Source organism: Haplochromis burtoni, unplaced genomic scaffold (genome assembly GCF_018398535.1).
Source record: "Haplochromis burtoni strain Fernald_Lab_line unplaced genomic scaffold, NCSU_Asbu1 Contig_298, whole genome shotgun sequence".
Classification (NCBI taxonomy): domain Eukaryota; kingdom Metazoa; phylum Chordata; class Actinopteri; order Cichliformes; family Cichlidae; genus Haplochromis; species Haplochromis burtoni.
The window spans coordinates 661,921-671,044 of NW_024582659.1; the positions used below are offsets into that span (position 1 = coordinate 661,921).

At 39.2% G+C, this 9,124-nt stretch overlaps 1 protein-coding gene across 1 annotated transcript in view; it reads left to right on the top strand.

Annotated features, from left to right (window-relative positions):
* Positions 1-9,124, top strand: part of igsf9a (immunoglobulin superfamily, member 9a) — a 93,045-nt gene that overhangs the window by 78,724 nt on the left and 5,197 nt on the right. The window contains exons 10-16 of the mRNA XM_005941374.2: positions 889-1,029; positions 1,510-1,626; positions 3,400-3,550; positions 3,803-3,914; positions 5,449-5,639; positions 7,778-7,995; positions 8,354-8,438. Coding sequence (XP_005941436.1) covers positions 889-1,029; positions 1,510-1,626; positions 3,400-3,550; positions 3,803-3,914; positions 5,449-5,639; positions 7,778-7,995; positions 8,354-8,438 — 1,015 coding nt within the window. The remainder of the gene's footprint in view (positions 1-888; positions 1,030-1,509; positions 1,627-3,399; positions 3,551-3,802; positions 3,915-5,448; positions 5,640-7,777; positions 7,996-8,353; positions 8,439-9,124) is intronic.

Sequence of the window (9,124 nt, forward strand, 5' to 3'; positions counted from 1 at the left end):
TATATCTATTTATATCTATATTTATTTCTTTTACAATGTAAGACCTTGGGAAGCAGCTTTTAAAATTAAATCATTCCCTTAGTTTTGTGTGCAAAAGAGCCACCCACTTCCTTTTCCCCCTCATCTTTACACAGTGAGCTGACCCCCTCCTCAATGCTTTATGTCTGAGCTGTGGACATGTCAGCAGATGAGATGCACCACAGGAAATGCGATAGATTCCTGCAGTGTGGGACACAGGCGCTAGAGTCAGGCTGTTATTCTGCCAATTATTCCAATTCTACCATGGACGTCACAAGCTCTCATACCCACAGTAATACTTTCTTACTGCCTCATTCTGGGAGGGGGGGCATGATAGCAATTTTGACTTCATTAGACTGAGTGGCAACCTTTTGCACAGTCAAAGCTAAACACAAGCCTTCCAACTGTGACTTAATGGAACAAAAAAATGACTGAAAATTTACGGTTTTAAAAGCAAATGCTTGAAAGCTTTGCAGGCCATTTCTGTTATGTGTGTTTTGACTGACCTGACAGAGAAAAATAAAAAAAGAAATAATCTTTTCTAATCAGACAAAAATCACATCTTTTCACATTTATTGTAAATCTCTTCTTGCAAAAACTGTGCCATTTGGATGGAATCTGTGTAGCAGGGACTACAAATATCAAAAACTGTACTTACTGCACAGTGAATCATTCATACATATCTGAAAAGCGCATATTTTGCTTGCTTGGTTACGGATTTCCTGCCATTTAGCTCTTTGAGCATTCTGCCTACTTCCTGTTTAAAATATGTTTTTTACATTTACTTGGTGTCTTATTCAAAATTGTGTGTTCTAGTTCCTTTTAACCTCTTACTGTGAGAGGTGTATACAAATTGTGCATTTGTCTCAGTATCCAGGATGGACCTTAGCACCAGATGGTTCTTTGTTCATGGCAACTGTCAACGATGATGCAGCGGGCATGTACAGGTGTACTCCGTACAACAGCTATGGCACTATGGGCACATCTGGACCAACTAGTGTAATTCTACAGGTTAGTGTGCAGTCCAGGCCACCTGGGTCTCTCACCACAGGGATGCTGTGTATCACATGAAGCCACTGTAATGATGTACACAAGACAGATTACATTTCACGCACCACAAATACCGCCTTTGTGGTTTAGATGTGACCTAAAAGCTCATCGAATCTGCCTCCGAATCTGTCCTGTTCTTATGACTGAGCTGTCAATTGTGATAATTTTAATTAGCCACAACTGTATCTGTCACAGCGAATTAAAAACTTTAAGAGAAACGACATTTTATTGACCTTTTTACTCTGACGTGAGCCCTCTGACATTAATAGAAGTCAACTCAGAGTAACTACAATGGTGGCACTATTGGGGAGTTAATTGTGTGGCTAATCCTTTTGTTATTAAGATAATCTTGTCCAAAGCGGCAGTAATCCAGTCTTAAAATCCATTGTTGGGATTGCTGCGGACTCCTTAATTCAGCTATATTGTTTTGGCAATTCGCAGGATCCCCCTTCATTCAGCATCACTCCGGAGAAACAGTATAAAGTGGAGGCTGGTAGAACCCTGCTTATCCCCTGTCAAGGAAATGTGGACCCAACAATTAAAGTGACCTGGAGCAAGGTAAATTACCCACTGTGGTTTATTTAAAAAGCGAGCTGTCCTGTTTTATTCATGTCAGTGCAAATGCTTACACGGATCTTCAATTTATATTGTTTACTCAGAAATCAGAATCAGACACATGAGTCAGTGCTTGCACAGGACATAGAGTACATATGATGCAGTCTGGGTGTGTATATAAACAGATACATTTCCAGTTATTGTTTTCCTGATGTACTTTTCTAAATGAGTAAAGACAATATTTTTCACTCTTCCACCCTGCATCCATTTGACTCATGATGACTCATCTTGCACTTAGGGATGTATACATAAATGTATCCAGTAAAACACGTTGAGGGGTGACTGCCTAACCCCTCCCATCATATAAATCTGTACTTGACCTTAGCTTGTGGGTAGTAGTAGCTGGTGGAGCTGTATCATGTAGGAGGCGTGTGTTTTGATTGCAGTTGGCAAAAATTTTGTTTAGGCTTCCAAAGGACAGAGGTCTAATTTATTCATTTCTAGTTGATCCTCCTCCTCCTCATCTAAGAACATGGATAAAGGAGGTGTGGATGGATGCAAACAGTCCTGTACAGCTCTATGATGTGTTGTGCTGTAGGCACTTAACATGCCATCTTCTTAGTTATCTAAAGGATTTGAGCTCATCTCCTGTATAATAATATCCTACACGGATTTTCCAGTTCACTTGAAAATAAGTCGCATTACAGAAATAAGAGATGCTCTTGCTGCCATTTGACTAGTCCAAGAAGTAACTAGACGAAATGATGATGAGTGCAGCCAGAAGCAAAATCAGCGCATCAGTGTCTTTCCTTGCGAGAGATTGAGACCAGTCAGCAGTTGAAAGAGCAACTTTATCACCACTTTTTATTATGAAATTGCCTACTTTTCAATTTAAAAAGGACTTTATATCCACACTCACAAAAATAAGGGCAAAAATCGGATGGTTGTATAACAAAATTGCTATGCATGCTGTAAACTTTACGACTCAAATTTAGCAGAAATCTGCTGTTTAACATCCTTTGTCATTACATCTCAAATCCAGTCACTTGGAGTATAGACAGTAGACTGTATATAATGTGGGTATGACCTTAGTACACTCACCCAGCAGATATTTGAAGTTTTCACTTAACCATTTTGGCTACTGCCATAATTTTTGAAAACCAGACACTGTGAATTGGACCTTTGTTCCATTCCTGGTCTCTGTTGTGGCTCTGTTTCCTATTCTAGCCCACTTATCAAACAATCGGCATACACAGCATTGTCCATGTTGAGTTGGGGTCCAACATGTTTGCAGGGTTTGAAGGCTCTCCACAATACCTCTTCAATGGACACAACAACAGTATCATAAATGAATCATGTGATGTTTCTACAGTCATTGGTGTACAATCAGACCTCTTTTCACAAACAGGGCCCCCAGTGGCTATTAGAAGAATTGCAGGTTTAAGGCAGTTCTGCATTAGCTTTTCAAACCTAGAGGACTACATTCAATTTTTCAATGGAGCCCAAACAAAATCAATCAATCAATCAATCAATAAATAAGCTTATCAATAAATATATGTCCCAATATGTCTGATCAGCAATGCATATTAAATTGCCTATGAAATGCACAAGTTAAATTAACTCTTGACTTGTGTTTGATTTGTAATTTGTTTGTCCTAATATGTCCCAGCTATTTGTGGAAGTTATAAGATGTTTCATTCATGCTATAGGTACATCTGATTATGCCAACGCAGAGAGTTTTCTTCCACATGTGAATGGTTTCGGTGTTTTTGATAGGTCGGCCTGGCTCGTAGCGTTTCCTACTCCGTAGAACCGGATGGTTCTTTGCTGCTGCAGCCTTTGACCAAGGACCACCAGGGGGGGTGGGAGTGCAGCGCTTCTAATCGTGTAGCCTCAGTAAAGACCAGTACACACGTATTTGTTCTGGGTGAGTCCTGTCTAACAATACCATAACCACACAGTGATTACATGAGCTGTGCACATTTTTAGTTTTTACTTTCCCAAATTATTTTCTGTATACCTGTGTAAACCTTTATTACACCCAGCACAGGCCAGATGCCTGTGCCTCCACTCCGCCTCCGATGGATAAATGTGGTACAGAGAGAGATGGCCTCTAAACTCCAGGTAGTTGAAGTGCTGGCCGATTTCCATCAACACCTCTCCATTCCCTCCATTACAGGAACCAGTCCCCATGCGGCTACCTCTCTGTCCGTGTCTCCAGGGGTGAAGCAGGCCAACATATCCTGGGAGGCAGGCTTTGATGGAGGATCAGCACAGACATTTTCAGTTTGGTGGGTGTAAAGCCACCCACTTTCTTTTCGGGCAGTAACCATGGCAGCCATCGACAGCAGTGGTATCACTCTATTGATCTCCCGAATGAGGAGTTCATTTATCTGTTATCACTTGTTGGCAGCTTCAATAAAAAAAACGCTGCTACAGAGCATTACTTTATAATGCAGTGGCCATGCTAGCTACAATACAAGGTTACTGACAAAAGAGAGGATAATCTGCCTACTTTCTTTTCCTGTGAATCAGCACTTTTGTTCTGATGAATCATAGATGAATGGATTTTGTTTTAGATATGCTTGTGGTGTGATGGAGAGAATAAAAGGAATCTTAAATTGGTGGAACTTGGTCAAAAACAACCAGAATTATGTGTGCACTGTTAAAAATAAAGTTTAGCATGAACACGAAGTGTATATTTTCTAATTAATTTCAAGAAATAAATAATAAACTATATTTAGATCACCATGTATTTTTTATGTCAGAGAAAACTAGTACAGAGATACACAAAAGTTCTTCAAAGACCACACTGTAACCTGAGAGTGCTACATCAGATGAACATGAGATGAGCTGTCTTAATCCTTGAGAGGGAACTGGGTCAGTGCTACAGTAAGGAGCACATAAATAAATCTAAACGACTTCAAAAATACTAAAATAGATCAGCCATGAAGGATAAACAACCTCCCGAGTCTTGGCTGCAGCTTCCTTTGATAGCCTGTGGTCACAGCATGTGTTGCCGTGACCACAGGTTAAATGAAAACACTACAGTGAGAAAAGCAAGAGGATGATCGTCTTACTATAAGAAGTTCAGCATATAAGGAGATTTGGGTATAATGTGAAAGTTATACCTATGGAAACTTTAATCACCATACATTTCAGTTATGTCCACAAATGATTAAAAAAAACAAACATGTTCTTGTTGCACTTTGTCGCGTCTAGCAGAAGAAATGTTAAAAATCATGCATATGTGTTATAGCTCTTTGGGCAGCTTTTTATTCCTCTTGAAAATGAAATAAGTCTCTGCTCTTGTAATTTTCCTAATAAAAGTGATTTGCTTATTGCAGAACACAGTAAAATAAGGTCTCTGCACTGAATTCTTTGTACACTTGAATATCAAAAGAGAAAGTCAGCTTAACCATGTTAATGTTACCAGTAGCACTGATGGAGTCCAAGTCATCATTTAAAAACAAAACAAAACCTGCTTTTCTGAAACTGGTATTAATATTTCTTCTGCTGTTTTTGAATAGGTGAATAGGGTATTTTTTAGCCTTAAGGTCAGGTAATTTTCTCTGTAGAGAAAAGACGTGTAGAACCTCAGCTCTGTTAGAAACATGAAAATCACTATAATTGGAGTTGCAAGCTCTCTGTGCAATTTCACAGGATACATCAGTGCCGTCTCTGCCACACATTCTGGAGCTGATGACGAATATGAATGTTTAATGAAACCTACTTTTCTGTCATGTTTCATAAAATCACACTCCCAGAATTCCCTGCTCCTCTTTTGTTCTCACTCCTTTTCTCTTTGTCTCGCCTCCTCTGCAGGGTGAAAAAGATTTCAGCAAGTGATGATGATGGGAAGCAGGACTGGTTCTCTGTGCCTGTGCCCCCCTCCTCTGGCACTAGGCTGCAGGTGACAGGCCTGTCTCCTTCCACCGACTACCAGTTCAGTATCCTGTCTCAGAATAAAATGGGAACTGGCCCCTTCAGTGACATCGCCACTACACGGACTTTGGGTCAGTATCATCCCCTGGTTTTATCTAAATCTGTCTATGGAGCTGCAATTTCAAAGGATGATCTTATTTTGGCACAAAATGGAGATTTGCTGTCTGATTCACTCCAAAGCTCCAAAGCTAACAAATCTATTATCAGATGTTTGTATTCCTCCTCACTCTCAGCTGCAGCTAATTAAGGTTAATTCTGCCCAAAGGCCAAAAGCAAACTTTAGCTGTTGTGTGATAAATACACGAGTCAGCTCTCAGTGACAATAATAATGTTCTTGCAGTACAACTAACTTTGTGACTGAAGAAGTCTGTAAGTTATTCCATCAGTTGGTCTATTCCCCAGCACAAACCTAAACATCATTTTCAGTCATGATTTTCGGTGCCTAGAAGATGAAACCTAATGGGTTTATCTCATCTTTCACATTTCAGGCTCGGTCCAAAAATTGATTAACTGGTTCGCATACATGTGTTGTTTCTTATCTCACCATTGCTACTTTTAAATACAGACTTAAAATGCCAAATAAACACATAAAACAAAAGGTCTGCACACTCATTGCAACTCTTATAGCATTCTTTGATCCCATTTAAGCATTCCTGTAGTGACACAAACTGGAAACAAAATACAGTGCAGTGAAACAGGATTTCCTCTCTTCACGATTTCTTATTTTTCTTTTTTATGTTTGCTACACGTTTCAAATCAAAAAAAATTAACGTTAGACAAGGTCAACTAAATGAATAATATATGCAGTTTTTAAATGATGATATAATTTATTAAGGGGGTAATAAGCAAACCTACCTGTGCCTGTGTGTGGAAAAAAAGTTGGCCCTAAATCTAATAACCTTCTTATCGCTGGGGAGCAATTTTGGCCCACTCTTCTTTGTAGAATTGTTTTAATTCAGGCACGCTAGAGGGTTTTCAAGCATTAAAGGCCCGATTTAGGTCATGCAAAACCATCTCATTTGAATTTAATTCCAAACTTTGACTAGCTCACCTTTGTTTTGTCTGTTTGAACAATTCAGAGGTGGACTTGCTGGTGTGTTTCAGATCATTGTTCATAGGTTACTTTTTCACATAGGTTTGGATAGCTTTTTTTAAAAATTACATTTTGTATTCACTCAAGTGATCTTTGTCTAATATAAAGTTTTTTTTTAACTTTAAACTAGCGATATCCCCATTAGCTTGCGCTAAATAATGCTAAGACACTAAACAGAGATAAAAACATATATAAAGCTTAGCATGTAAGCACTGTCAGAGCAGTATAAATAGAGAGAGCTGCCAGCATGCCTGTCACTCTTTTTCATGTTTAACTTTTTTTTTTTTTCCCAGCATTGGGCCCATATGTTCAAAGGTATTTTGTGTGATTTACAGCTCTCTGGTGTCATCAAAAAATTATCAAAATTTAGCTTAGGGCAAAAACCAACATTAAAATGCAATGTTTATACACTCAGTGGCACTACTCTTTTCTTCATAGATGAATGGATAGTACATTAAAATCCGTTTAGTCCTCTGCCTCAGACTCGTGAAGGCTGGAGTTGTGGCTGTTGCAGTCTGTGGAAATGTTGTTAAATGCAGATTTTTCTTTTCCTTGCTAGAAACATTTTTTTCATTCCAGTCAGAGAAAATATATCTGTGAGACATCTGAGAGATCATGGAAATTAATTTGAAGGTGAAATCCATTGGATAGGAAGTAAAAAGATAACATTTAGATTTTTATTTTTTAAGATATTTATGTTGGGAGCCAAAAAAAATAAAATAAAGGCTAGACTCAGGGGAAACAAACAACCTGATCACGTTAGTTTGTCTTTGTTAAACATTCATGGCAGCAGTTAATTATAATAATATGATAATCCTGAAAATAAGGAGTAAGCATGCTATATCAGTGGTTTCAGTTAGGAATTAGATAGATAAAATTGGATGGATGGATATGTTTTATCAAAAAGTCTTGAATTTACCAAACTGCATAAAGATGACTATGTATTTCTTGTTTGGTACACTGCAAAAGACTAATGTCAACCTCTCTCTTATTCCCCTCACATTCTGAAGATTGAGCATCAGTGGCTGTAGCAATTTCCTCTGGTGTAATTTAATTTTTCCGCCAGAACATATCAAGCTGATCGACTGAAGCTCTTTCTCATTCTCTCTGCATCAGATCCTCCACCAAGGAAAAATAAACTAAAGCCCCCTGCATTGCTGTCAGCTAATCGGAGTTCAGCAGGTGTTGTTCTGCAATGGTCCCTTTCTGAAGCACAGCACCCTCCCGTCACTGGCTTTGTTCTCCAATCCCGCACCGAGCAAGGGGAGTGGTTTAATTTGGACGAGGACATCAGTGCCAACAGTAGCGAGATAGTGGTTCCGGGTCTGCACAAGGTAACAAGCCAGACACGCTGCTCCCTGCGAGACTAATCAGTCCATGCTCCCTGTTGAATGCCTTTGAGATTTTTATCTAAGCTTTCCTTCCGTGGTTTTACTTTTTCAGACTCTCAATTATACACACTTCATGGCAGTCATCACTTTTCTGTCATATTTCAATCTGCATGCGTTGCCTTTTTTTTTTCCTCCTCCAGTCTGTTTCATCCTTCCTCTTTCTCTCCTGTATAGGCCTACATGAATTCAAATGAACGTCATTAGCATTGCAAGCACAATCCGGTGTTGACAAAGTGTGGTTTCATCCTCTGTCCTCCCCACTGTGTGTGTGTGTTTGTGTGTGTGCGGATGCTGGTCTCAGGACTGTGTGTACGAGCTGCGACTTCTATCTCGACGTGGGGACTTGCTGAGCGAGCCCAGTCCATCAGTCAATGTCTCCACTGCAGGTAGGTTTGGTGAGCAACCTTGCTCACTTCACATTTGTTCCCCACCTTCTGTTTGAACCCATTCTACTTCCTCAGTCTCCTTGTCCTAACTCTTTCCCCCCTCTTTCTATATTTCTTATCCCATCCCTCTGTTCCGAGCGTTAGACTAAAATTAGAGCAGGGCCTCAGGGAAAGCTGTCCATTAGAAGCCTGAATGATTGAAATGGCTCCACTAATAACTTCTCAAAAGACTTAGTGATTGAATTTGCACTTTTCTTATTATTATGTGAATATGGCATGAATGTTACATTAGCTAGAGTACAGAGATATTAAACAGAGAAATCTGCAACCCCTAATGGTGTAGGACCATCAGCACCAAAACAATATCCTGTTGATTAACACAGCTCTGCTGATAATCTCAGTTTTACATCTGACAGATTAAGTTATGCAAAATAATTAAGTTGCTGATTTGATGAACATTATTATCAGGGATGTAGACTGGAGATTAAATCTACCTAAAAACCTTTTAATCATGTAGAATGTAAATTCATTGTTTTAGTATTATTCAGTTGTTACTATTGTTCTCAAGTTTGTGCTTTCCCCTTTAATCAAGTATATATTTATGTAATCCTATAGTTCTATCCATCTATATCCTTCCCTCTCCATCCACACACACACACACACACACACACACACACACACACACA